The following is a 26,889-nucleotide window of genomic DNA, read 5'->3' on the forward strand; positions in this document are numbered from 1 at the left end:
CATTCTGGTGCACCACGTTCAGTTCAGTTTTGTCCCCATTGACAATGAATAAGGACAAACTGAATCGTTTTTCTCCAGTTTTGAGATCCTATATATACAGTGGGATGCGAAAGTTTGGGCAACCTTGTTAATCGTCATGATTTTCCTGTATAAATCGTTGGTTGTTACGATAAAAAATGTCAGTTAAATATATCATATAGGAGACACACACAGTGATATTTGAGAAGTGAAATTAAGTTTATTGGATTTACAGAAAGTGTGCTATAATTGTTTAAACAAAATTAGGCAGGTGCATAAATTTGGGCACCACAAAAAAGAAATGAAATCAATATTTAGTAGATCCTCCTTTTGCAGAAATTACAGCCTCTAAACGCTTCCTGTAGGTTCCAATGAGAGTCTGGATTCTGGTTGAAGGTATTTTGGACCATTTCTCTTTACAAAACATCTTTAGTTCATTCAGGTTGGATGGCTTCCGAGCATGGACAGCTCTCTTTAAGTTACACCACAGATTTTTAATTATTTTCAGGTCTGGGGACTGAGATGGCCATTCCAGAACGTTGTACTTGTTCCTCTGCATAAATGCCTTAGTGGATTTTGAGCAGGGTTTAGGGTTGTTGTCTTGTTGAAAGATCCAGCCCCGGCACAGCTTCAGCTTTGTCACCGATTCCTGGACATTGGTCTCCAGAATCTGCTGATACTGAGTGAAATCCATGCGTCCCTCAACTTTGACAAGATTCCCAGTCCCTGCACTGGCCACACAGCCCCACAGCATGATGGAACCACCACCATATTTTACTGTAGGTAGCAGGTGTTTTTCTTGGAATGCTGTGTTCTTTTTCCTCCATGCATAACGCCCCTTGTTATGGCCAAATAACTCAATTTTAGTTTCATCAGTCCCCAGCACCTTATTTCAAAATGAAGCTGGCTTGTCCAAATGTGCTTTAGCCCACCTCAAGCGGCACTTTTTTTGCTGTGGGAGGAGAAAAGGCTTCCTCTGCATCACTCTCGCATACAGCATCTCCTTGTGTAAAGTGTGCCGAATGGTTGAACGATGCACAGTGACTCCATCTGCAGCAAGATGATGTTGTAGGTCTTTGGTGCTGGTCTGTGGGTTGACTCTGACTGTTCTCACCATTCGTCGCTTCTGTCTATCCGATATTTTTCTTGGTCTGCCACTTCGAGCCTTAACTTGAACTGAGCCTGTGATCTTCCATTTCCTCAATATGTTCCTAACTGTGGAAACAGACGGCGGGAATCTCTGAGACAGCTTTCTGTATTCTTCCCCTAAACCATGATGGTGAACAATCTTTGTCTTCAGGTAATTTGAGAGTTGTTTTGAGACCCCCATGTTGCTACTCTTCAGAGAAAATTAAAAGAGGGGGGAAACTTACAATTGACACCCTTAAATATTCTTTCTCATAATTGGATTCACCTGTGTATGTAGGTCAGGGGTCACTGAGCTTACCAAGCCAATTTGAGTTCCAATAATTAGTTCTAAAGGTTTTGGAATCAATAAAATGACAACAGTGCCCAAATTTATGCACCTGCCTAATTTTGTTCAAACAATTATAGCACACTTTCTGTAAATCCAATAAACTTCATTTCACTTCTCAAATATCACTGTGTGTGTCTCCTATATGATATATTTAACTGACATTTTTTATCGTAACAACCAACGATTTATACAGGAAAATCATGAAGATTAACAAGGTTGCCCAAACTTTTGCATCCCACTGTATGTCAATATCGGAAAGGAAAGCACAGATATGAAAGTAGCCTTACCTGGATGGTATTGGATAAAATGTAATGACGCTCCTGACTCTGGATCTGAGATCCTCAGAAGATGTTCATTAAAGGGATATTCTGGTTGTTGAAGTTATCCCTTATCCTGTGGATAACTGTTAGATCGGTGGGGGTCCTACCGCTGGGACCCCCACCGATCAGGAGAAACAGCGGTAGAACCCCCACCAATTTAATAGTTATCCCCTATCCTTCAAACATCCAGAATACCTCTCTAATCCTTTAATTGCCTAGTAGTGCAACCTACATATTGTAAGTGACATAGGGTGCACTCTATCATATACGCCACGTGTGGCGCTACAAACTAATCAGACAAGATCCATATTTTTTTTTCATTGTTACTAGTAGCCGTCACCTTATTGCCAGTTGTGATATACAGTAAGCACAAGTTTTGCATCTTTTTGCATTACATTTCTAAAGACGTGTAGTTGCCAGGTGCCCTGACTAGATGAATGTGTGACGGTGCTATAATATTGTGAATGTTAACTTTTTCTACACAGTTTTCTCTGGAATATAGTGAGATTGTTAGAATTATTAAAACATATCTTCCCATTTTGAACCTGGACCTAGCAGTATGGGCCGGTTCACATCAATGTTCAGTCTTAACGGATCTCAGACGAAAATGGCTAAAACAGATGCAAAATGACTATAACGGATGCTATAAACAGTGATGTGAACCCGACCTCAAGCGGGTTTTGAACACAGGTTGCCGTTATGTGGGGTTAACATTAGGCAATATAATAGCACCATCACGTTCATCTAGCCAGGGCAACTGGTTAGACTGCAGGTCTCTAGAAATGGAATGCAAAAAGAAGCAAAACTTGCGCTTATATCACAACTGGAAATAAGGTGACGGCTACTAGTAAGAATGAAATGAAAATTGGATCTTCCCTAATTAGTTTGTAGCGCCACACGTGGCGTATAGAATAAAGTGCACCCTATGTCACTTATAATATGTAGGTTGCACTAGTTAGCAACTTAGGAAAAGGATTAAAGAACATCTAGTGGAGATCTCAGACCCAGAAGGTACAGCTTGCAAATACGGTTGTGTACAAGTGGCCTGAGGGTAGGTTCTCACACTGCAGATTGTTGCAGACTTTTCTGCAGCTGTTCCATTTATCTTAAAGGGTTTCTGTCACCCCAATTTTCGCTATTAAACAGGCTGACATTATAGATGTGAAAATGTCACCTGAATTTAACTCTGCATTTCTTTTATTTAAGTATTCCCCCGTTTTCGTGTAATTTTAACTTTTATTATATGCAAATGACCCTCTAGGAGCAGGGGGGCGTTGCACCTGCTCCTAGAGGCTCAGTTCGCCCCCCTTATTTCCATGCCCTTATGTCTTGATTGACAGGGCCAGGCCAGCGTTGGTTCTCCTGCTGGCCCCATCTGCCGTGTAAATATCGCGGCGTCCCGTTCAGTATTTGGCGCAGGTGCAGTGAGAAAACCGGCTGCAGGTGCGAGATTTACACAGCAGACGGGGCCAGCAGGAGAACCAACGCTGGCCTGGCCCTGTCAATCAAGACAGAAGGGCGTGGAAAGGAGGTGGGCGAACGGAGCCTCTAGGAGCAGGTGCAACGCCCCCCTGCTCCTAAAGGGTCATTTGCATATAATAAAAGTTAAAATTACACGAAAACAGGGGAATACTTAAATAAAAGAAATGCAGAGTTAAATTCAGGTGACATTTTCACATCTATAATGTCAGCCTGTTTAATAGCGAAAATTGGGGTGACAAGCACTTTAAGGGGGACTGCAGAAATCCTTGGACGTGCTGCAATAAATCAGCCACATGTGAACCTTCCCTAAGTGATATCCGACTGTTCCAAATTGTCCTGCAGGTCCTGTCTGCAGAATCCGGGTTGCTTTGCTATATCAGCTGGACTAGCAGACACAGACTCCTTACTTTAGTATGCAGGTTGTATCTGCAGTGCATTGAGAGAAGAAAGTGATTGACCACTATCTTTATATGAACGCTCATGCAGGGAAGGCCATCAATCACTGATTAGCACCGCCCACATGACTCCTGAGCAAAGGCAGGGATTTAAATGAATAAATTACAAGTTTTACGGAATCTTTACCCATAAAACTATATATACCAATCGGCTCCTGCTCTATTTCATGCCACCCGCAGGTTGCACTGCATTTTCATATTGATGAGTCACCTTTAACAGAGGCTTCAAGACTATGCAAAGTCAGAAAAACTCCATATCCTCCATTCACTTTGTTTACTCAGTAGAAATGTAATGTCACCAGATTTATACATGTCAATTTAGACGTGCTTATAATTTGTTCTGAAAAATGTTTGTTTTGGTAAATAGGAGCGACAGTCCGAAGGCAGAGGTGGGGATCAGTACCGTGTCCAGCACTCCTGACAGAGACTCGTCAGATAAGAGCAATGACATTGGTAAGTCCTGGATGTATTACTGTCAGGTTATAAATATCTCTGCAGTCCCTGCTCGGTCATACACACTGACAGATTCATGCGCCTCCTGAATACCAGCCCACTCCATAGTACTAATCCATGCACCATCATTCTACACTACATGGGGAGGGTATTAGATGGGATTATGTAGGTGACCGTGCCGGTGCAAGTCTCACACTGGTTCTTCAGTGCATATGGATATCAAATGACCTAATCCTACTGGATCACAGACTGAAGAAGCCATACATTACCAGTACAAGGGGTGGTGCATCATGCTCCTATATTTGGGAAAATTTATTATTTAGAATTCAATCCCAACTATTTTCTGAAATCTTCTTGTCATATCGTTAGTTTATATGTTTGCAAAACCTGGCTTTTCTAAACTGCAGGCGTTGTAACTCTCTTTACTACTTTACTATGACCCTTGAACAAGGTAAAGTTATGGTCACACCATATCTATGTTGCACATATACACACGGTGCCCAAAAACCTTCATAGGCAAATGTGTGCCAAAAGGTTGTCCCTTTAGCAAATGTTAGGCACAGGTATGTCAAGATCTCACCCAAACTGTACTTAAAGAGGATCTGTAACCTCTCCTGTTCGTTTTAGTAACTACTTGCATTGTCCATGTAATAACAATTCTGGAGCATCTATTCCTATGACTCTATAATGTGCCATACCTGTATTATTCCTCCTAGAAGTTTACAAACAACTTGCCAGCAGTTTGCAGTAAAGGTACTGCTGGGTGTTACCAGTAGCAGATGTGTCTAACCAATCAGTGCTGCTGGTGTCAGACTGTGTAGGGACACACCCCCAAGTGTTAATACTCATCTGTACCTTTACTGTAAGCTGCTGACAATTTATTCATAAACTTCTAGTAAAAATAATAAAGGAATGGCACATAGTAGGGGCATAAGAATAGATGCTCCAGAATTATTATTACATGGGGAATTCAAGTAGTTACTAAAACAGCTAGAGAGGTGACGGGTCCTCTATAAAAGCATAGCTGATTACACTAGCACACGTCCAACTGCATGGTATACATATACAGCTGCCTGTGCATATGTTTGTCTGTTCATTCTGTGGGCCCTTTTCAAAAACTTCAGAGTGCACGACACCAAACACAGTGTGAATTTTGCCTTTACTGGTTTAATGGACCAAGATAATTAAAAATCTCACACATGCCCCTGCTTGCTGCAAATTAAAAAATGATGGTATACTTACCTCTTACTCCTGCGCCATTGTTTGCGTTGCCGGTTCTGTCTCCCTGAAGCTGCCTGTTTATAGACTGCAATGGTGACATGCAGGTATATGGCACATCACTGTTGTAGCCTGACAATGCGAACACCCCTCAAAGCTCTACAGGAAACGTTTCTCCTTTGTAGCTGACAATTTGATGTCAGTGTCTTTAGTCTTTCTGTTAAAGAGATTGTCCTGCCATTTATATTGATGATGTATCATCAGGATAGGTCATCACTATCTGATGGGTGGGGGTCCGACACTTGGCACTGGGGGTGGGGTTCCAACACTGATTAGCTGTTTAAGGAGGAGGTGGATCTCCATGCAAGCTCTGCTTTCTCTCCATTACACTACGTGTCGTCTCCTGTGGAGCTGTGGCCTAGTTTACTTACAAGTACTCTCTCAGTTCAAGTGAATGGAGCGAGGACTTGTCATTACACTGCACCGCTGTAACTTCCGAGACGACGGGCAGTGTAATGAACAGGAAGCAGTGGTTGCATAGAGCCCCACCTCTTCTTCAAACAGCTGATCAGCAGGGGTGCCAGGTATCAGACCCCACCCATCAGATATTGATGACCTATTCTAACGATAGGTCATCAATATAAATAGTAGGACAATCCCTTTTAAAGGATTTTTGGTTCCGTTCATCCTACTACACCATTATGGTATGCGTTATAATGTCTAATGACAGCAATCTTTATTCTCCAAATACTGTGAGTTCGAGGTGCGACACTCATTGAGTGGGAAAACTATTAAATATATTATGTTGTAAATTCTAAAGAATTGTATAGTAAGACTGTAAAACCCATTTCACATGAGGCTTAAAAAGTCCACATGAAGACCAGGACATGCAGCAAATTTTAAAATGCTGTGAATTCTCTCCAGAAGTAGATTTTTTCCTTATTGCATTGAAGTGGGTGAAATCCATGGTACAAGCTATATGATTACGTTGCAGAGGCTTACGTTGCCCGTTTACTGTGGCTTCTTTTGCAGTAAATCCTTGAAGGGAATCTGTCAGCAATTTTAACCATGCTAAACTGTTAACAGCAATAGGTAGGGGCTGGTGATAGTAGTAGAAACACAGCTTTTGTGGATCTTTTATCAGGAGTAGTGTGAATATGAAGATTTATTCTGCCAGTCTCCGCCCAGAGTGGAGATTCACTGTGATGTTCTCTCTGCATTGATCTGCTCTCAGTGGGAGCTGTAGTGGTCTCCTGGTTGAATGCTACAGCTGCAAAGCATAGAGCAGTTCACAGTGAAGGCCCAAGGGTTTTTGGCTCTCTCATTAAACACCTAAAACCTGTTTTGCGTTCGCAGCTCCTGCCTGACATTGAGCACTGCTGCTTAGCTGACTTGGAAACAGTCATTCTGTTCTCCTGTTATGATTAATATTACCTGTCTGGAGGATAGGTCATCAATATCTGTAGTGCGGAGAATCCCTTAAAGGGAACCTGTCACCGGGATTTTGGGTATAGAACTTTTATTGTGTAAAAAAAACTATTTGATACATATGCAAATTAACCTGAGATGAGTCAGGTTAATTTGCATATGTATCGGGTTTTTTTTACACAATAAAAGCACACAGAGCTATGGGGACTGACGGATGTACTAGCGGCCATCTAGCAACCCATGTCCTCAGCTCTATACACAAAATCCCGGTGACAGGTTCCCTTTAAGTATCTTACAATATTTTGTATCAGCAAAATACTGACATTTTACTTTTATGTCACTGTTCTGGACAATCCTTTTAGCATGAATAGAGATGTGTTAATCCCAGTGATCATGCAGTAAACGGCATCCTAATACTACCACTACTGCTCCTTCCCCTCTATGTACTTTATTCTTGCTGGTTTAGATAGTAAAGGACCTGCTGGGAATCTAATACCTATTAGTTTTAGTATAATATACAAATATAAATGTTTCTGTATTTTCTTTATTAAGTAAATCAGTAATTTCTTATAATATTGTTCAGTACTGGACTCAGACAGTCACACCCATGCACTCCATTTATGGCCCTGTAAGGGGAGATATACGGCATTGGATTTCATATAAAAATTTTCCAGGAGGGCCATATTTTAGGAACGTTCTTACATTTAGTCTTTGAGCTGACATCATCTTTGAACGAATGCCAGATATTACTTAGTAAGTGGGACATTGTCTTGTATCTTAAATCACTTTGGTAAATCAAAGAAATATCAGTTTGACGTCCAAATTCTTTACTTATGGGGCACAGCAGTGAAATGAAAACGCTGATGAATCAAGCACTGGCTACTCTATCATAATCCATAATCAATGGTTAATAGATTGCCAGCACATTCTGTCAGCAAAATGACTACTGAGGAGGACGTAACAATAATGGTGCATTGGAGAGGGAGGTCCCACCTAAACCATGGCACGTGGTCTCATGTGGTATTGCTGGTCAAATGGACACTCAAGGAAGCCCTCATGCACCCCTGCCGAGTACCATTGTGATCATGGTCATCACTGACTACTCAGCCTCCACAATTGAACAATTGTTCACTAGGAACCTTCCTCACGTTGTGTTGTCTCCCTTCTTTAATCCATTACTACTCTGTTCCCTCTCTGCTCCACAATATGTGACTGCATTAGGGAAGCCCTGTCATTATATCTATGAAAACATTATAGTAGCCCCTCAGTGCCATTATATAACATAATGGTCCCGGTAATACGTGGAACACGCAGCTTCCAGCAGCTCTGCGCTTTTATATTATTATATTGGAAAATGACTAGGAATGCAACGTCCTAGCGTAGCAGCACTTTACTTTTAGGTTACGTGACACAATCATTTTCTAGTAATGTGGAGATGAAAATTATGACTAATAGAACAGAGATACAAATGCTGTGTAACCCAGCTCATCTGTGTGCGGTGGGCAGAGGGGGTGCCCCGCACCGTCCTGTTAGAGGCACATTGCTAGTAAGGGAAGGTCTCTGGTAAACAGATCATGTAAGATTTAACATGTGTCACTTCTCCAATGTCATCTGCTCAAGTCACTCAGTTGAGTAACAGCTACTTTGTTACTCTGGAGCTACGAGCAGCAAGATCCAAACTCTTTCTTGTCTGCCAGGTATGATTTTGTTGCATTGCAATGGCAGGATCCAGTTTTATATCTTTACATGATCATTTTTTAGTAGCAGTCTGATCAGAATGAAAGCAGCAGAGCACTGCAAGCCAATGTGCCTTTAGGAAAGGGCATCAATATCTCAGATAAGCAGAGAAATAATACTAAGCACTGGTTTTTATAGTCATAATAGACAAAGTAAATTGTATATGTGTGAAAATAATCCATGCAGATTAGTGATGAGGAGATTCTTAAGGGTGGAGGGAGGGAAACAGAAGAGGGCAGCAGTACCTTGTCTCCTTTATATGCATCCCAATATCTATTATATCGCCATATTGTTGCATTGACTGATCCTATATGCACTTATAAATATTCGACGTGGAATAGAAGTGGAAGAAAGGTATTTCTAGATTACGTATTGCCTTCAGGACCTTTTATTTTGCTACTGCAAATATGCAGAATGTAAATGACTTTTAATACGTGCAATAGAATGTCTCCAGAGAAATGTGGAGTGTCGAATTCCCAGAGTGTCACCCACCCTTCATCCCAGGATATCCCCCTTGTCATTCCTCATTGTTTGTCTCTTCATTTATCTCTATAGTGTTTTACTGCAGCCACCATTAGGAGTTCTGTATCCTGTTAGTCCTAAAGACATTAGAAAATAATATAACACAAGATTCATACTAATTTATACAGAAGAGTCTAGAAATGTACAGTTAGAACACCAACAATTTTGAGTTACGCCATGATCTTATCAGCTTTAAAGACTATGAAAACCTTGAAACATGTTCTTTGAGTAAAATGAACTGATTTTGACACAAAAAAATCATTTTTTTTTTAAATTAAGTTTTATTAAACAATGTTTCCATTTATCGCCTGCAGATATTCACATACATTGCAAGCTTATCCATCATAAGAGCTTGGACTGCAGCCCCTCTCTGCCCTGCTGAACACTTAGGCCTTTTTCACACGGGCGTCCCGGATTTGCTCCGGATGCGTCGCGTGTGCATTGCGGGAAACCCGCGCGAGTACACATGCAATTTCAGTCAGTTTTGACTGTGATTGCGTTGTGTTGTTCTGTTTTTATTGTGCGGGTGCAATGCGTTTTGCACGCACATGATAAAAAACTGAATGTGGTACCCAGACCCGAACCCGGACTTCTTCACTGAAGTTCGGGTTTGGGTTAGGTGTTCTGTAGATTTTATTATTTTCACTTATAAAATGGTTATAAGGGAAAATAATAGCATTCCTAATACAGAATGCTAACTAAAATGTGGCTTGAGGAGTTAGAAAATAAATACAAATTAACTCACCTCATCCAATTGATCGCGCAGTCGGCATCGTCTTCTTTTTTCTCCTTTAGGACCTGCAGAGGGACCTTTGATGACGTAAATGCGCTCAGCACGTGGTGAGCGCGGTGACATCAGCGCAGGTCCTGCTGAATGAAGATAGAAGATTACGTCATCAAAGGTCCTTTTGCAGGTCCTGAAGGAGAATAAGAAAGAGGACGATGCCAGGTACGCGAACAAAAGGATGAGGTGAGTTTATTTTATTTTTTTTAACCCCTGAAGCCACATTTTAGTAAGTATTCTGTATTAAGAATGATATTATTTTCCCTTATAACAATGTTATAAGGGAAAATAATACAGTGATTAGACTTTAATGGGGTTGCTCATCCCTATTATCTCCTAGCAACCATGCATGAAAATCGCACCGCATCTGCACTTGCCTGCGGATGTTTGCGATTTTCACGCAGACCCATTCATTTCTATGGGGCCTGCGCAACGCAGAATATGGAACATGCTGCGATTTTCATGCAACGCACAAGTGATGCGTAAAGATCACTGCTCATCTGAACAGCCCCATTGAAGTGAATGGGTCCGGATTCAGCGCGGGTGCAATGCGTTCACCTCACGCACTGCACCCGCACGGAATTCTCGCCCGTGTGATAGGGGCTTTATAAAGCTTGCATCCCTTTTGATTTAGGCCTCTTTCACACGACCGTATGGTTTTTCACGGATCCTTTGTTTTTTGTTTCTGTTTCTTTTTTTCCGTTCCGTATGGCATGTAAAGTATACAGTAATTACATAGAAAAAATTGGGCTGGGCATAACATTTTCAATAAATGGTTTTGCAAAAACGGAACGGATACGGAATACATACAGAGTACATTACGTATGTATTCATTTTTATTTTTTTTAATGGAGCCACGGATTGTGATTTGCGGGCAATAATAGGACATGTTCTATCTTTCAACGGAACGGAAATACCGAAACGGAATGCATACAGAGTACATTACGTTTTTTTGCGGAACCATTGAAATGAATGGTTCCGTATACGGACCGTATACAAAACGCAAAAGACGGTCCGTAAACAGAAAAAAAAAACGGTCGTGTGAGAGAGGCCTTAGAGTTATTCGATTTGATTTTGATGTCACCTTAGATGAGCATTGAGGGGAGCAGAGAGGTGGGATTACAGAATGAGCCTTGACACAACTGAATGGGACTAAGCAGCCTGCAATGTTTGAGGATACATGCAGACTGCATGACTGTCCATAGCCATTAAATTACTGTGCAATGCATTATTGACCTGTGTGTGGAACATCTACAAAACAAGATCCCATAGAACAGAGTAACTATGGTGGTGCTTCAAGTGAGCTGTTTAGCTTCAGCTTCTAGCCTGTAAGGACACATACATTTGAGATACCTTAGGTGCTTTGCGTATTAATTTAGATGAATGGTATATGGCAGCTTTTAAATGGCTGAAATGCGAAACTCAGCACATTGGCAGCGGCCATCTATGGCTTTAACAAAGGTATTACCTTCAAACCTGTGCAGCCTTCACGGGTGGACAGGGCATCAGCCACATGCAGCAGCCACACAGTGGTCACCCTGTAGAAACCCCCCATCTTATTCCTGAAGGCAGTCTGGTCTCCACTTGGCTTGCATCTGCAGTCAATTGTTATTTACTATCAACTATCGTATTTTTCTAAAAAATAAAAAAACAATTGTCTAAGATAAGACACCTGATTATATAGTGATTTCATCCCCACCTTGGGATTCCCTGCTGTTAGGCACCTCAGGCAGCAGCTACCAAAGAACAGGCATGTAATACTCAATTGTCCCTGTAGTGGCCGCTGCACGAAAAAATGTATGGCCAATCACAACTTCCTCCTGCAATCTTAGGCTACTTAGACACCAGCGTTTTTGCTGGATCCGGCAGGGTTCAGCAAAAACGCTTCCGTTACTTATGTACAACCATCTGCATCCGTTATGAACGGATTTGGTTGTATTATCTTTAACATAGCTAAGATGGATCCGTCATTAACTCCATTGAAAATCAAAGGAGGACGGATACGTTTTTTATTGTGTCAGAGAAAACGGATCCGTCCCCATTGACTTGCATTAGGGGTAATGCCGGATCCGTCTTGCTCCGCATCCCAGGACGGAAAGCAAAATACAACATGTTGCAGTTTGCTCTTCAGTATGGGAACACAACTAAACGGAACGGAATGCATTTTGGAGCATTCCATTCTGTTCAGTTCAGTTTTGTCCCCATTGACAATGAATGGGGACAAAACTGAAACTTTTCCTAGTATTGAGCCCCTATGACGGAACTTAATACCGGAAAACTTAAACGCTAGTGTGAAAGTACCCTAAGTTGATTGCTGGAGGTTTTCTGCAGCAGAACCTGTAGCAACCAGTTCGTAAGTAGGACAGCTTTATTGTAAAAAGGCGACAACCCCTTTAATGAGATTACAGAAAGCTGGGGCAGATTGGCCATAGACCCTACAGGGAAATTTCCCTGTGGGCCGATGCCCCAGGGGGCCACACAAGTCCTCCTCTCTGCCACTGACCAGATAAGTAATGAGCTCTCAACAGTAATTATAGCTGTGAGAATCAGGTACTGATGTACCCAGCCAGTGATCACACATGCCCTCCTGAATTCAACTGCTGTGGCCCGCACTTCACCTCCCCCCTGCTCCATAGACAACTGGAGGAGGACAGAAGATGGCAGCTATTGATGACCACCACAGAGGGCCAGCTTCTGGGGCAGTATATTGTGCCTACACTGTGTTATTTGGTTCTGCTGAGATGTTATTTTGCACCATGGTATTGATAGCCCCGCCTACTTGTGTTGCCCCGCCCTCTGTTAATTTGGACCTGCCTACAAAATGGGGCCACTTTTTATTTTTTTTCCAGGGCCACTTTAAGTTCCCAGTCTGCCCCTGACGGAAAGGAAGTCTAGAAAAGGGTCTCCTGTCCTATTCCCACAATCACTACTCATCTCATATTTTATTTTTCTATTTCTAGGAATCTCTTCCTACTGTTACATTAAAGTGGTAATTCACAGCAGAATTCCAGGGTATTATTCTGTCAGTAAAGGTCAGAAGACAGGGGTGTGTTATAATAGCCCGGCTATATCTTTATAACGTACTGTAGCGCGGTTAGAATTCATGCACCGAGGCGAGTAGCAAGGTTTTTGTTTTATCCATTATATCATTTACTTATTTCTAAGGTATCTCCTCTTTTGCTGTTGTCATGTTTTATTCATGTGGGAGGCGAGAGGCACCATCAGTTGTGTAAATGAGCATCGATGCTATTCTTCGGGGATATGTATTAAAGAGGATGTACTTTCTCCTCTGGATCCAGCTGTGGAATTGTTATCATTTGACTTGTATATCAGTATTTTATGTGTCAGATACAAAGATATTGACCATTTGCATGTAGCGCTTGGCCTACTGTAAGATACAAAGAGCTTCGTGATGAACAGTTCATCTCATGAATTACATTTGAACCAAACCGGTAACTTACTGCCACCAGTAACCTTTCATCTTTACGGGTTCTGTAACAATTTCAGACAAGGTTAACCCCTTAACAACCTACCTATTTTGGGTCTTAATTAATTCAAGCTGCTTTCACACAGTCAGTGTTTGGTCATTGTTTGTTCAGTGACTTCAGTCAGTGATTGTTAGAACCTGGAGTGAAGCCTTCACAGAGATAAGGTTTAATGGAAAGATTTCCGCTTGTACTCATTTTTAGATGACTGGCACAAAATCAAAGTAAAAAGCTACAGCTACACAGCTAGAAAAACAGTTAACCCTTTTTGACAGAACGGCTCAATATTTTTAATCCAAAATGAGTAAAATGCAATCATAAAAAATTGCCCCATGTACATAGCTTTTAAATCCCAGAAAACCCCTATAATATCATTGATGATAAAGTCCACACATATCAGACTGCTTTTACTTTGCATTAAAGCTGCCTAATGCAGAAAAATCAGCGACTACCTACGATGCGCTTTGAGTGGGAGTTTTAATCAGAGCAGAACAAAACAATCAGTAATCCTCATACCCTGCTGCTTCCTATAGGGATATTATTCGAAATCATTGCAATTGAGCTGAATAAAGATCATGGTGAACCTCACAATAAGACATAAGCAGTTTCTATTTGTGTAATTAGTGTAGAGATTAGTGTATTATTTTGTTTATTATAAAGGTTGATGATCCAGTAATGGCAACACTGGTAAAAGTCCCTCAACTACCTCTATATCATACATTGAATGGTATAAAGAATTACTAGAATATAGAATTATTTTCCAGCCCAGTATTAAAGGGGTTTTCCCATCTCAGACAATGGGGGCATATCGCTAGAATATGCCCCCATTGTCTGATAGGTGCGGGTCCGACTGCTGGGACCCGCACCTACAATGGGAACGGAACCAGGAAATGAACAGAGGGCGCACTTTGCATGCGCAGCCACCCTCCATTCATTTCTATGGGGCCACCGAAAATAGCCGAGCGCTGGCTCGGCTATTGCCTTCTGCCCCATAGAAATGAATGGGAGCATGGGCCGTGCATGCACGGTGCGCTCCCATTCACTTCTATGGGAGCAGCACTTGGTGGTGGACGGTCCTCCAGCCACAGCTCTCTCCGCTTCGTTGTCGTTGTAGGTGCGGGTCCCAGCGGTGGGACCCGCACCTATCAGACAATGGGGGCTTATCCTAGCAATTTGCCCCCATTTTCTGAGATGGGAATACCCCTTTAAGATTTAAATAAAGACAGAAAAAGGGAATATATTGGTGTCACGGTGGAGAGTGGGGGAAACTCCACACCATACAATGTAGGTTGGCGGGATATGCCACTAGGCCTGGAAACAGGAATAAAGGGAGCAGGTAACCTTCTAACACATCCCTAAATCCTAGCCCTGACCTCCTAACTGTATGAGCGAACCCTAATGTTGGGAGGTCTCATATCTGGAACTTCGGGCCCTACTAACCCTAGAGATCCCTGGTAATAATGTCAGGGCTAGGAGACAACCTGTTCATCCATGACACGGATGAATCGGAGTCTCCAGCAGGCCTAACAACAAGAAACGAGCAGACAGTAGCATAAACCAGATTGGCAGGTAAGCACCCAGCGCAAACAACACACACTGGAACAACAGCACTTACCTGCCACAACAACTGGATGAAACAACAACTGCTACTGACTAGTGGTTCCCTCTCTGGGAAACCCTGGAGCCCACTTCCGCAGGCAGGTGGTCAACGCGGTTCCCCCTTCGAGGAACCCAGGAGCCTCCTCACCGGAGACACAACACACAGGGAAACGCCTTGCATACATGCTGGACGAACAACACCAAAAGACCAGACATGAAACTACAAGACGTACACCACACCCTAAACATAAACCCACACCAAACATCAACACAGGTAAGGTAGGGAACATGGAGGATACATAAGGGATGACAATCTATGTCCAACAAGGTGGCCCTCAAACTGGACAGATGGTAAGGTCCAGGATGGCAGCATACCTCCAGCTCCACCAGAAGCTGAAGTCCCAGTAATCTTAGGCTCCAGGCCCAAGTACTATAAGAGCCCACACCCAGCTCCACCTTGCTCACAATTTAACCCCATACCCACCAGAATGGGAAGAGATAACAACCTTAAAGGGGAAGTGTGTAAACATGCTAAAAACTACAATTTGCCACCGGCAACAAGCATGCACGGCTAAAGTGTCAGAGTCCACTACCACCAGACCATGACACAGCCGTGACAATTGGATGCATCTTTATATCAGAATCCTGCAGTTAAAGGGATTGTCTGGTTTCAGGCGGAAACCAGACAACTCCTGTAATAGAGAATAGATAATTACTGATAGATCCCATACCACCACTCTGGTTCTCCTGGCAGGGCTCTGTTTTCCTGGCTGCAGTGGTGACATCATATTGACAACACATGACCCCTGCAGCCAATCCCTGGCCTCAGCTGTGCACTGACTAGGCCAGTGGTCACGTGTTGTTGATGTGATGTCTCCGCTGCAGCCAGGAAAACAGAGCTATCCCGGGAGAACCAGAGTGGTGTCACAGATTTTGCCAGGTAAGTAATCATCTATTCTTTCTTACAGGTAGATCCCCTGATTTGTCCGGTTTTGTCTTAGGCCTCTTGCACACAACCGTATGGCTTTGGCCTCTTGAACATGTCCGTATGACTTTTTCAGTATTTTGCAGTCCGCAAAAAATGGATCCACAAAAAATACATCTCTGATAGAACAGTACTTTCTTTGTCCATCTGCAATTGTGGTCCGCAATTGTGCAGAACGGGTGCGGATCCATTCATTCTCTATGGGGACGGAATGGATGCGGACAGCACACAGTGCTTTGAATGGAACCGAAATACAGAAACGGAAGGCATACGGATGACGTCCGTGTGCATTCCGTTTTTTTGTGGACCAGAACAGCTGGCCCCTGATAGAACAGTACTATACTTGTTATGCGGACAATAATAGGACATGTATCTTTGCACAGACTGGAAATATGGAAACGGAAGGCATATGGAGTACCTTCTGTTTTTTTTGCAGACCCGTTGAAATGAATGGTTCCGTATACGGAACGCAAAATGTTCAGGTGCAAGAGGCCTTAACACCACTGCTTAATGCCTCTTTCACACTACCGTTTTTTTTTCCGTTTTGCGGGTCGTTTTTTGCATTCCATATACGGTCCGTATACGGAACCATTCATTTCAATGGTTCCGCAAATAAAAGGAATGTACTCCGAATGCATTCCGTTTTTCCGTTCCGTTGAAAGATAGAACATGTCCTATTATTGCCCGCAAATCACGTTCCGTGGCTCCATTAAAGTCAATGGGTCCGCAAAAAAGAACTAACACATACGGAAATGCATCCGTATGTCTTCCGTATCCGTTCCGTTTTTGCAGAACCATCTATTGAAAATGTTATGCCCAGCCCAATTTTTTCTATGTAATTACTGTATACTGTATATGCCAGTAAAAACGGAACGGAAACACAACGGAAACAAAAAAACAGAACAACGGATCCGTGAAAAATGGACCGCAAAACACAGAAATAGCCATACGGTCGTGTGAAAGAGGCCTAACTGTAGGGTTCTGATATTTACATATAACCTGCTGAACCCGGACAATCCCTTTAACATTTCAGGCAAAGGTGCTTAAAAAGCCATTCCTGTTGCAGCAAATAGGAGTTGTTCTTTATAAAATGAAACGTTATTCAATTTTTCTGTAGCAATTCCTCACGGTTTTCAAAATCTCTGCTTGCAGTCATTCAGTAGGAACTTTCATTGTGTACTTTGAGATCTGGCCTAGTCATGTGATGGACACACATACGCAGGAATAATGACGGTTACAGAGCTGCGTCTTGTAACCAATCGTGCACCTGTGTGTCCATCACATGATCAGGGTAGAGTGTTAACCTCTTAAAGGGATTCTCCTGGAATAAAGACTTCTTCTCTAATGCCCACAGCCTGCCACCGTCAATAAAACATTTATGTATGTATTGTAATGCATTGCAGAGGGGATCAGACCCCCAAAAGTTGAAGTCCTAGAGTGGGCCAGAAATAAAGTTAAAAAAAATAAAGTGTTTTCAATAAAAAAATAGAAAGTTAAAAAAAAAAAAAAAAAACATATTGCATATTGCTGCGTCCGTAACGGCCAGCTCTATAAATATATTACATGATCCACCCCGTCCGATAGACACCATAAAAAAATAAAAATAAAAACAGTGTCAAAAATAGGACCAATCTAACCGTCACCTCATCCCGCAAAAAAATTAGCCCCTACATAGGACAATCGCCCAAAAAAAGAAAAAAACTATGGCTCTCAGACTATTGAGACACTAAAACATGATTTTTTTTTTTGTTTCAAAAATTATATTAGTGTAAATAAAAAAAGTAGACATATTAGGTATGGCCGCATCCGTAAAAACTTTCTCTATAAAAATATCACATTTCCTAAACCCTCAGAGGAACACCGTAAAAAAAACGGTGTAAAAAAAGCCATTTTTTTGTCACTTTACATCACAAAAAGTGTAATACCAAGCGATCAAAATGTCATATGCACCCTAACATAGTACCAATCAAACCGTCATCTCATACCGAAACAAATGAGCCCCCACATAAGACAGTCTCCCCCCCAAAAAAAAAAATATATGGCTTTCAGAATATGGAGACACTTAAAAATATTTTTTTTCAAAAATGCTTTATTATATAAAACTGAAACAAACAACAACAAAAAGTTTTCAGATTTGGTATTGTCGCGTCCGTTACAACCTGCTCTATAAAAATAGCTCATGATCTAACCTGTCAGATGAACGTTGTAAATAACAAAAAATAAAAACAGTACCAAAACAGTTATTTTTTTACCTTGCCTCACAAAAAGTGTAATATAGAGCAGTGTTTCCCAACCAGTGTGCCTCCAGCTGTTGCAAAACTACAACTTCCAGCATGCCCGCACAGCCAAAGGCTGTCCAGGCATGCTGGGAGTTGTAGTTTTGCAACAGCTGGAGGCACACTGGTTGGGAAACACTGATATAGAGCAACCAAAAATCTTCTGTACCCTAAAATAGTACCAACAGAACTACAACCTTATCTCATAGTTTCCAAAATGGGGTAACTTTTTTGGAGTTTCTACTCTAGGGGTGTATCTGGGGATTCTTCAAATGTGACATGGCAAGTTAAAATTATCCCAGTAAATTTCTGCCCTCCAAAAACCATATGGTGTTCCTTTCCTTTTGCGCCCTGCCGTGTACTGTACAGCAGTTTACGACCACATATGGGGTGTTTCTGTAAACTACAGAATCAGGGCAATAAATATTGAGTTTAGTTTGGCTGTTAATCCTTGATTTGTTAGCGGAGGGAAAAAAATATTAAAATGGAAAACCTGCCAAAAAAGTGAAATTCAGAAATTTCATCTCCATTTTCCATTAATTCTTGTGGAACACCTAAAGGGTTAACACCGTTTATGAAATCAGTTTTTAATACCTTGATGGGTGTAGTTTCTAAAATGGGGTAATTTTTGGGAGGTTTTTATTATGTAAGCCTCACAAAGTAACCCCAGACCTGAACTGGTCCTTAAAAAGTGGGTTTTGGAAATTTTCTGAAAACTTTCAAGAATTGCTTCTAAACTTCTAAGCCTACCAACGTCCACAAAAAATAAAATGGCATTCCTAAAATGATCCAAACATGAAGCAGACATATGGAAAATGTAAAGTAATAACTATTATATGAGTTATCTATATCTGTTTTAAAAGCAGAGAAATTGAAATTTGGAAAGTTGCGAATTTTACCAAAAAATGAAATATTTTGATTCAAATTTACAACTGTCATAAAGTACACTATGGGACGAGAAAACAATCTCAGAATGGCTTGTATGAGTAAAAGCGTTTTAAAGTTATCACCACATAAAGTGACACATGTAAGATTTGCAAAAAATGGCCCGGTCCTTAAGGTGAAAAATGGCCCGGTCCTTAAGGGGTTAAAGTAAACAATAAAAGTTCCTATTGAACGACAGCAAGCTAATACCTTAAAAAGTATGATGATATAGAAAGTGTATTGAAAAACTCTATAACTATTTTGTTATACAAAGAATATCATTTTTATTGATGGAATAGTCCTTTTTTGCAGGGCATGTGGCAGCGGTCTATGACACAGAAATTTCTTCAGACCTTGCACAATACATTTCTTTAAAGGATTATCCAGCCTTTTGGACTTAATTGTAAGTGTGCTAAGCAGCTATTGAAAAAATCATACTCCCCTGCTCCCGCGACAATCAGTGCTGGGTCAAGTGTCACTTGGGGACACGTCACTGCTGAGGCCAGTCATTGGCTGCAGCAGCATATGTGACTGTGTCAATCTAGAAGTTTATAGTCTGGGGATTAGAAAATCTCTGAATGAGGCCAGGACGCCAGAGCGGAGCGCTGGGGAGCAGGCGAGTATCATTTATACAATAGGTACAACAACCTGCTGATCACAGTTGAAAAAATTCCAAAAGGCTGGACAACCCCTTTAAGAGGATGTTCATACAAGGTGGATGCATTCAATTTTACAGCTGGATTTTGCCAGCAGAAAATCTGCAGTGTGTACAGTAGCAACAAGAATTAAAAAAATCGACGTGGAATCCGCATGACAATTTTGGGGTGGATTTTAAATCCACGGTTTGTACGTTTTAGGTTGTGGATTCTCGCATGTAAATTTATGTGGCGGATTTTCACTGCAGATTTCACCCGTTGCACCCGAGTGAAAGCCACAGCAAAATCTGCCACAGATATGCAAGTAGCTTGTGGAGTTTTTTCCTCTCAGTTTACGTCCCATGTGCACCTTAATGTTACCTTCTCTTATTGCCATAGACAGATGAATTTCAAACAGGCATCCACAACATGTCCATAAAGGGTTAAGTTAGTGAACCCTACGGCCTCTTTCACACGGGCGAGATTTCCGTGTGGGTGCAATACATAAGGTGAATGCATTGCACCCGCACTGAATCCAGACCCATTCATTTCTATGGGGCTGTGCACATGAGCATTGATTTTCACTCATCACTTTTGCGTTTCGTGAAAATCGCAGCATGTTCTATTTTGTGCGTTTTTCACGCAACGCAGGCCCCATAGAAGTGAATGGGGCTGCGTGAAAATCTCAAACATCCGCAAGCAAGTGTGGATGCGGTGCGATTTTCATGCACGGTTGCTAGGAGACTACTGGGATGGGGACCCGATCATTATTATTTTCCCTTATAACATGGTTATAAGGGAAAATAATAGCATTCTTAATACTGAATGCATAGTACAATAGGGCTGGAGGGGTTAAAAAAATAAAAATAATTTAACTCACCTTAATCCACTTGTTCGTGCAGCCGGCATCTCTTCTGTCTTCTTCTTTAAGGAATAGGACCTTTGATGACGTCATTGCGCTCATCACATGGTCCGTCACATGATCCATCACCTTGGTAAAATATCATGTTATGGACCATGTGATGAGCGCTGTAACGCCATCAAAGGTCCTATTCCTCAAAGAAGAAGACAGAAGAGATGCTGACTGCACAAACAAGTGGATTAAGGCGAGTAAAAAAAAAAAAAAAAAAACCTCCAGCCCTATTGTACTTAGCATTCTGTATTAAGAATTCTATTATTTTCCCTTATAACCATGTTATAAGGGGAAATAATACAATCTACACAACCTTGAACCCAAACCTGAACTTTTGTGAAGAAGTTCGGGTCTGGGTACCACATTCAGTTTTTTATCACACGCGTGCAAAACACATTGCACCCGCGTGATAAAAACTGAACAACGGAACGCAATTGCAGTCAAAACTGACTGCAATTGGGTACCTACTCGCGTGGGTTTGCCGCAACGCATCTGAACCTTATCCGGACACGCTTGTGTGAAAGAGGCCTAAGAATTGCTGTGCTGTTCACTTGCCTATAGAATGGTGAAGTACATGGCAGGTTTCTTGCAGAAATGTCATTAACTGTCCCACTTGTCTGAATTGTACTTGTAGAAATCCACGTGCTTACTGAAACAACCCCATTCATTTGTATGGAAGTGATTTTTAGAAATTTCTGCAACAAATCTGCCGTATGTGAATATAACTTAGAGCCTCTCTCCCACTGTACCTATCAATTCAATTCAGAATAAACAAAGATCCAAACTCCAGCTCAGGCTCTGTACATTGTCCACTTTGAGCTTGCATTATGCTGAAGTCTACCTCAACCTTAAGAGAAACTTTAAAACTAACTGTAAATGTGATAAAAAGCATATTTGTAACATACTTGAATTTTCATCTTATATACTGTATATATAAATTTATATATCTATATATATATATATATATATACCGTATATATTTTTTACTTTTACCAGCAAAATAGGCATCTGAAGTTCAGGTGCCTATTGTGCTTTGCAATCTGTACTTTTGTACACTGCGGCCACACTAAGCACAGTACAGACCAGAACATTGCTGCTCCTGCCTGTACCACCGCTTCTCTTCCAAAGCCTGGCATACATGGGCTATGTCAGGCCTTAGCAGAGTGGGCCCAGGCAGAGTAACAATGTGCTATGGAGCTCCTGCCCTGAGCTCGCTCCACAAATAGCCTGCACACCACATCGGTACAGGCTATTAGAGGAGCGGAGCAAGTGCAGGTCAGGAGCTCCATAGCACATCCCTCCTGCTTCCTGTGGCCCATCTATGCCAAGCTTTAGTGCTGGCACAGGCAGGAGCAGCGATGTATGCCCCTGCCTGTACAGCCCTCAGTGCAGCTGCAGGGGAATCCGCACTCCTATACACAGCAGTGTACCAGTATACAGATTGAACTTCAGGTGCCTATTTCACTGGTAAAAGTAAAAAAGAAATAATTAAAGTACATTATAAATATGCTTTTTTATTGCATTTACAATTAGTTTTGATAGTTTCTTTGAAGGTTTAGGTATACTATTATTATGATATATTTGACCTATGGGTATCTTGATGAAACAATCAGTGGGTGTGGAGGAGAGGGGGAGTAGTTATATCTCAGTAGCTGTCACACTTGAGATGCTGCATTGTTTGTTTCTCAGCTTTGTCTGTATGGTGCCGTCATTCCTTCCATTATAAGTGATGCTTCTTTTTTCCCATTCATTTTCCATCAAGCTGTCTTCACATTCATCTCTTTAGAATGGGTAACTACTCCTCTTCACTTGACGAGGGTAAGGCTTTCCTTCTCTTCCATGAGTGTGTAGTTGTAGAGTGCATGTTTGCAGTGGCAATCTCTTATCCCGCTCTGCACTGTACAGTTTTCAGGTTCCTACATTGTCTTACCGTGCAAAAGATCGCTTTCAGCTCCTCGTCAGTATCTCTCACACTGCCATTCTGATTTATCATTGCCTACAAGATGTCATTTGCATCCCAGTTTTGTTAATTTGTCAAATCTTTACTAGAACCTCACCATTTCCACAGGGGTGTATCATGCAACCCAGCACAGTTTTCTTATGAGTTACTGTTATAACAGCTTTAATCAGCATATTGCATGTTAAAGTAACGTTGTGGCTTCAGCAACAAGTTCGGATTTTTTTTTTAGAAGCGTCTAAGAGACCTGGCAGCATTTCTATATTTCTGAATGTATTTCTGCTGTGATGAATCTGATATCATTTTCAAAGGGGTTCTGCAGTTTTTTTTAAACTGATCTATCCTCTGGATAGATCATCAGCATCTGATCGGCGGGAGGCCGACACCTGGGACCCCCGCCGATCAGCTGTTTGAGAAGGCAGCGGCGCTCCAGCAGTGCCGCGGCATTCTCACTGTTCACCGCTGGCCCAGTGACGTCACAACTAGTATCAATGGCCTGGAAGGGGCTAAGCTCTGTTCACTTGAATGGACCCCCTCCGTTCAGATGCTGATGATCTATCCAGAGGATAAAAACTGCAGAACCCCTTTAAGCTAATCTATAGAACTCCCCTGATCTAGCTGCCTCAGTAAATAAATGTTTTTTCCATGAAACAATTCTGGAGCCTCTTTTCATGCAACTGTACTTTGAGCCGTTCCTTTCTTATTCTTTGTAGAAATTTATGAATAAATGGACATTTGCGCGTGAACAGTTGGGGGTGTGTTCTTGCGCATTATCCAAAGAGTGCTGCCAGTGTGGACTGTGCAGGGACACACCCCTTGGACACAGGAATGTTAACAACCAGATGTCAATTTTTTCATAAATTTCTAGGTGAATAGCAGAGGAACTGCACAATGCAGAGATATTAGAACAGGTGCTGCAGAATTGTTCTTCTATGAAGAATAATCATTATTACTGGAGCAGACGTGTCAGAAACGCTGAAAGGTTCTTTTTTTTAAAAAAATTGCCGTCAAAAACAGAGAAAGGAGGTCTTCTGATTTGGATCTAGATATAAGTTAAAGCACCACATGCTTTTACAGAATTCCATATATAAAAAATTACTGAAAGAACAGAACCTCTCACACTGAATACTTTATTATTATTATTAAAAAAATATATTATATACTTATTATCATGAACCAGCCCTTGAAGGGTTGAAACTTACATTTTTATAAGAGAGGGATTTCTGGAAGTGTTTCTCGGATTCATCTGTTGGCTACTGACTTACAAGGATATTGTAAGAAAACCCTGAGGAACCAAGCTGCATAAGAAATATGGTACAGTGCATATGTAATTCTAGAATTCCCTAATGTTTCCAGAATTTTATCTGACTCTCATCAATCACTTCCTATTATATATAATAATTTTTTTGCTTTCCATATGAACCATATGTTAGAACCTACTGCAGTTTTGTATCCACTTCTGGAAAATGTATGTTCTGCATTGTCTCATTGTATGGCTACAGCCACATGGTACAGAATCTCCTCCTGGTACATTTTGGTGTGAAAATGAGGGTCTAGGACTTAGCATTCATGTTCTTCTACTGCAGACAGCACAGTGGGGGAAGGATCCTGCTGCAGCCCATTATTTTATAGCCAGCCACAGATCAAGGAGAGGAGACATAATAGGGATGCATACAAGATTTCCTTATATATTTTCAGAGTTTTGGTGGCATTATCATACAGAATAATATCTCTCAAATTTCTTAACTCATCGCGTTATCTTGAGACAAAAGCCATTGAAAAGCAATTGAAGGTATTTGCTTAGATTAGATAACACAACTCAGAAATCTCAGAAAACAGAGCGTTAACTCTACTCCGTCCGTATGTGAAATAGAGACCATTCTGTTTTTACGCATATTCACCTGGAGTGGGAGCCTAAATTGAGCCGTCTGTGGTCACTAATGTGTTTCATAAGTGCTGTGCCATAGTTGGGGCCTGTTCACACTGCAGATTTTGACCACTGACATTTATTCTGTGGTAGAAGCCGCTGTGGTTTGTCCTGCGGTTTTTCACTTTAAATGCCATGAACCTGCCCTGGGTTTAGCCCCATTGAATGGAGCTAAGCTGAGCAGACACCAGCCACAGCGGTGTCTGCCTGGACACTGCGCCAAGAGTGGACGCTTCCCTTCTTGCAGCAGTCGTGGCTTTAAACCACTCGCCGCTTGAACAGCAGTGCTGCCTCTCATTGCAAATAATGGGAGGCGGGCACCACACAGCTACTGCAGGAATCCACACCAAGATTCAGAAGGCAAAATCCACTTTGTGAACTGGCCCTTAAAGGTGTTCTATGGAACTTCAAAGGAAAAACAAAAGTCAATATCATTTTGTTACAAATTCTTTGCATGTCTTCTGCTGCTAGTAACCCTTTTCTATGATTAATAAGTAAATAGGTGACAACAAAATAGAAATAGTTTAATGGTACACGATGACTATCTCACAAAATCTTCAAATGTTTGTATGCAGATAGAGAATTGTGGATTCCAGATATATACACACACATATTATTTATTTTATGCACTTATATAGCAGTATTATATTCCGCAGCGCTTTACAGACATTAGCATCATTTTGTCCCCAATGGGGCTCACAATCTAAGATCAGTATGTCTTTGGAGTGTGGGAGAAAACCGGAGTACCAGGGGGAAACCCACGCAAACACAGGGAGAACATACAAACTCCATGCCCAAGACTCCTGCATACCAGTGGCGTCGCTAGGTCAAAACATCCGGGGCTTGAGCCCCGGATGTTTTGTTTAGTGCCCCGAATGTTATGCTGCGAATCCTGCAAACAACCAATTAAACCCCCACCCCCCTCCTGACCAGTACCGCGGCGCGTCCGCACTTACCTGCGGACTACTGTCGCCGGGCGGAGGTTTACTCATTTAGGACTCAGCAGCGCAGCGCACAGCCACTGACTGCATAGGGGAGGGGCGGACCCGGCGTAGGCAGAGCGTGCAGGCTGGTGGCAGAGTTGAAGACTCACATCACGCTGCGCGCCTGCTGGACATGGTAACAAGGTGAGGGCGGCAGCGCGGCATACTTCAAGAGTGTGTCTGCCAGAGCCTGGTCGACTAGTTAGAATACTGTGCCCTCTCCCTCACCCTGGCCCCAGTGCCCTGCTGAGCCTATGTACCTTACCCAGCGGGGGATTTGTGGATGGAACAGTTATGGGGAGGGGGATCTGTGGATGGAACAGTTATGGGGAGGGGGATCTGTGGATGGAAAAGTTATGGGCAGGGGGATCTGTGGATGGCACAGTTATGGGCAGGGGGATCTGTGGATGGCACAGTTATGGGCAGGGGGGTCTGTGAATGGCGCTGTTATGGGCAGGGGGATCTGTGGATGGCACAGTTGTGGGCAGGGGGATCTGTGGATGGCACAGTTGTGGGCAGGGGGATCTGTGGATGGCACAGTTATGGGGAGGGGGATCTGTGGATGGCACTGTTATGGGCAGGGGGGTCTGTGGATGGCACTGTTATGGGCAGGGGGGTCTGTGGATGGCACTGTTATGGGCAGGGGGGTCTGTGGATGGCACTGTTATGGGCAGGGGGGTCTGTGGATGGCACTGTTATGGGCAGGGGGGTCTGTGGATGGCACTGTTATGGGCAGGGGGGTCTGTGGATGGCACTGTTATGGGCAGGGGGGTCTGTGGATGGCACTGTTATGGGCAGGGGGGTCTGTGGATGGCACTGTTATGGGCAGGGGGATCTGTGGATGGCACTGTTATGGGCAGGGGGATCTGTGAATGGCACAGTTATGGGCAGGGGATCTGTGGATGGCACAGTTATGGGCAGAGAGATCTGTGGATGGCACAGTTATGGGCAGAGGGATCTGTGGATGGCACAGTTATGGGGAGGGGGATCTGTGGATGGCACTGATATGGGGAGGGAGGGATCTGTGGGATTGCCCAGATGGCTAGGCCCTTCACTGAAGTTATTAACCCCATTCAGCAGTCCCCCATTCACTGAAGGGGGGGACTGCTGAAAAGGGGTTAATAACTACTGTGAAGGGCCCCCCCCCCCCAGTGGTGATGAGGGCGTGGCTTCATGGGATGGGGACGTGGCTTCACGTGGGCTCGTGCCCCGGATGTCTTCAGACCCTAGCAACGCCCCTGCTGCATACACAGGCTCGGACTGGCCCACAGGGGTACAGGTGGGCCCCTGAGCAAGTTGGGCCCCTAGTCT

At 42.5% G+C, this 26,889-nt stretch overlaps 1 protein-coding gene across 5 annotated transcripts in view; it reads left to right on the forward strand.

The window, feature by feature from the left end:
- SH3KBP1 (SH3 domain containing kinase binding protein 1) overlaps window positions 1-26,889 on the forward strand; it is a 395,797-nt gene that overhangs the window by 333,863 nt on the left and 35,045 nt on the right. For all 5 annotated transcript variants that reach the window (XR_006388136.1, XM_044283978.1, XM_044283980.1 and 2 more), the window contains one exon: window positions 4,120-4,205. Coding sequence is in view for 4 of the 5 variants with exons in the window: in XM_044283978.1 (XP_044139913.1) it covers window positions 4,120-4,205 (86 nt within the window). In the remaining variant the exon portion in view is untranslated. The remainder of the gene's footprint in view (window positions 1-4,119; window positions 4,206-26,889) is intronic.

Source organism: Bufo gargarizans, chromosome 3 (genome assembly GCF_014858855.1).
Source record: "Bufo gargarizans isolate SCDJY-AF-19 chromosome 3, ASM1485885v1, whole genome shotgun sequence".
NCBI lineage: Eukaryota > Metazoa > Chordata > Amphibia > Anura > Bufonidae > Bufo > Bufo gargarizans.